The sequence below is a fragment of the Malurus melanocephalus genome, unplaced genomic scaffold (genome assembly GCF_030028575.1).
Source record: "Malurus melanocephalus ecotype Western Australia unplaced genomic scaffold, MMel_1.1 scaffold_2528, whole genome shotgun sequence".
In the NCBI taxonomy this organism is placed as follows: Eukaryota; Metazoa; Chordata; class Aves; order Passeriformes; family Maluridae; genus Malurus; species Malurus melanocephalus.
Window position 1 is genome coordinate 1 of NW_026625760.1, and position 2031 is coordinate 2031.

At 50.0% G+C, this 2031-nt stretch overlaps 1 protein-coding gene across 1 annotated transcript in view; it reads right to left on the reverse strand.

The window, feature by feature from the left end:
- Window positions 1-6: 6 nt before the first annotated feature.
- HOXC12 (homeobox C12) overlaps window positions 7-2031 on the reverse strand; it is a gene marked incomplete at its 3' end in the record, with an annotated part of 6140 nt that continues 4115 nt past the window's right edge. Inside the window, exon 2 of the mRNA XM_057388797.1 lies at window positions 7-194. Coding sequence (XP_057244780.1) covers window positions 7-194 — 188 coding nt within the window. The remainder of the gene's footprint in view (window positions 195-2031) is intronic.

Genomic DNA, 2031 nt, shown 5'->3' on the forward strand with positions numbered 1-2031 from the left:
TTTCATGCGGCGGTTTTGGAACCAGATTTTCACCTGCTGATCGCTCAGGTTCAGGCGGTCCGAGAGCTCCCGGCGCCGCTGCCGCGTGATGAATTCGTTCACCAAAAATTCTCCCTCCAGCTCGGCGAGCTGCAGCTTCGAGTAGGGTTTGCGCTTCTTCCGCGATCTCGTGTGCATCGGGTACCACGGGGCGCCTGCGGAAATTACCGCCGGTGAAAAAAAAAAAACCTTTTTTCCCCGAAAAAATGAGGCCCCGCATCGCCCTTTTCCCTAAAAAAAGAGCGCTTTTCCTTTTTTCCCCTAAAAAAAGCGGCCCCGCATCGCCCTTTTCCTTTTTTTCCTGAAAAAATGCGGCCCCGCGTCACAATTTTCCCTACAAAAAACAGTTTTTCCTCGTTTTTTCCCATGAAAAGGGTCCCCGAACTCCCTTTTCCCATTTTTCCGCGATCTCGTGTGCATCGGGTACCACGGGGCGCCTGCGGAAATTCCCAACGGTGAAAAAAAACCCCTTTTTTCTACCAAAAAATGAGGCCCCGCGTCGCTCTTTTAACTTTTCCCCCGAAAAAAAGCGGCCCCGCAACGCTCTTTTCTCTTTTTTTCCCGAAAAAATGCGGCCCTGCATCGTCCTTTACCCAAAAAAAGAGCGTTTTCCCTTTTTTCCGCTAAAAAAATCGGCCCCGCATCGCTCTTTTCCATAAAAAAAGACCGTTTTTCCTTTTTTCCCCGAAAAAATAAGCGGTTTTTCCCGAAAAAATGTGGCCCCGCATGGCCCTTTACCCAAAAATAAAGAGGTCTTTCCCCTTTTTTCCCCTAAAAAAAAAGCGGTCCCGCATCGCCCTTTTCCCTTTTTTCGCCGAAAAATGAGGCCCCGCATCGCCATTTACCCCCAAAAAAGAAGCGTTTTCCCTTTTTACCCCGAAAAAATGCAGCCCCGCATCGCCCTTTACCCCAAAAAAAGAGCGCTTTTCCTTTTTTCCGCTAAAAAAAGCGGCCCCGCATCGCCCTTTTCCTTTTTTCCTGAAAAAATGAGGCACCACATCGCCCTTTCCCCTTTTTTCGCCGAAAAATGAGGCCCCGCATCGCTCTTTTCCTTTTTTCCCCTAAAAAAAAGCATCCCCGCATCGCCCTTTTCCCTAAAAAAAGAGCGTTTTCCCTTTTTTCCCCTAAAAAAAAGCGGCTCCGCATCGCTTTTTCCTTTTTTTTCCCCGAAAAAATGCGTCCCCGCATCGCCCTTTTAACTTTTTCCCGAAAAATGCGGCCCCGTGTCACCCTTTTCCCTAAAAAAATGGCGTTTTCCGTTTTTTTCCCCCTAAAAAATGCGCCCCCACGTCGCCTTTTTTCCCCGAAAAAATGCGGCCCCGCGTCGCTCTTTTCCTAAAAAGAAGCGGTTTTCCTATTTTTCCCTAAAAAAAAGCGTCCCTTTTCCCTAAAAAAGAAGATTTTTCCCTTTTTTTCCCATGAAAAGGGTCCCCAAACGCCCTTTTCCCCTTTTCCGCGATCTCGTGTGCATCGGGTACCACGGGGCTCCTGCGGGAATTCCCAACGGTGAAAAATTCCCTTTTTTTCCCCGTTTTCCCTCGGGCGGGGACCCCTCACCCGTGTCCCCAAAACCCCAAAACGCCCCCGGGGTTTTTTATGGGATCKCCCCTTTTCCCCCGGGTTCTGACCCCTCACCCGCGCCCCCAAAATCGCTCCTGAAGGGTTTTTTAAAGGATTTCCTCTTTTTCCCCCTTTTCCCTCCCACCCGTCACTCGTGACCCCAAAAACCCCATGGGTTTTTTTTTTCTTAAGAATTCCCCATTTTTTCCCCTTTTTTTCTCGGGGTCACCCCTCACTCGTGACCCCAAAAGCGCCCCCAAAACTCTCTCGGGCCGCGCTCCCGCTCCGCTCCCTTTTCCCCGATTTTTTATGGGATATTTCCCCGTTTATGGCCTTTTCTTTTAAAAGCGGCGGCACCCAATAAAACATTCGGGATTTCGCTGCTACCCCTAGCGGCCCGACCCCAAATCTGCGGCCCGACCCCAAATCTGC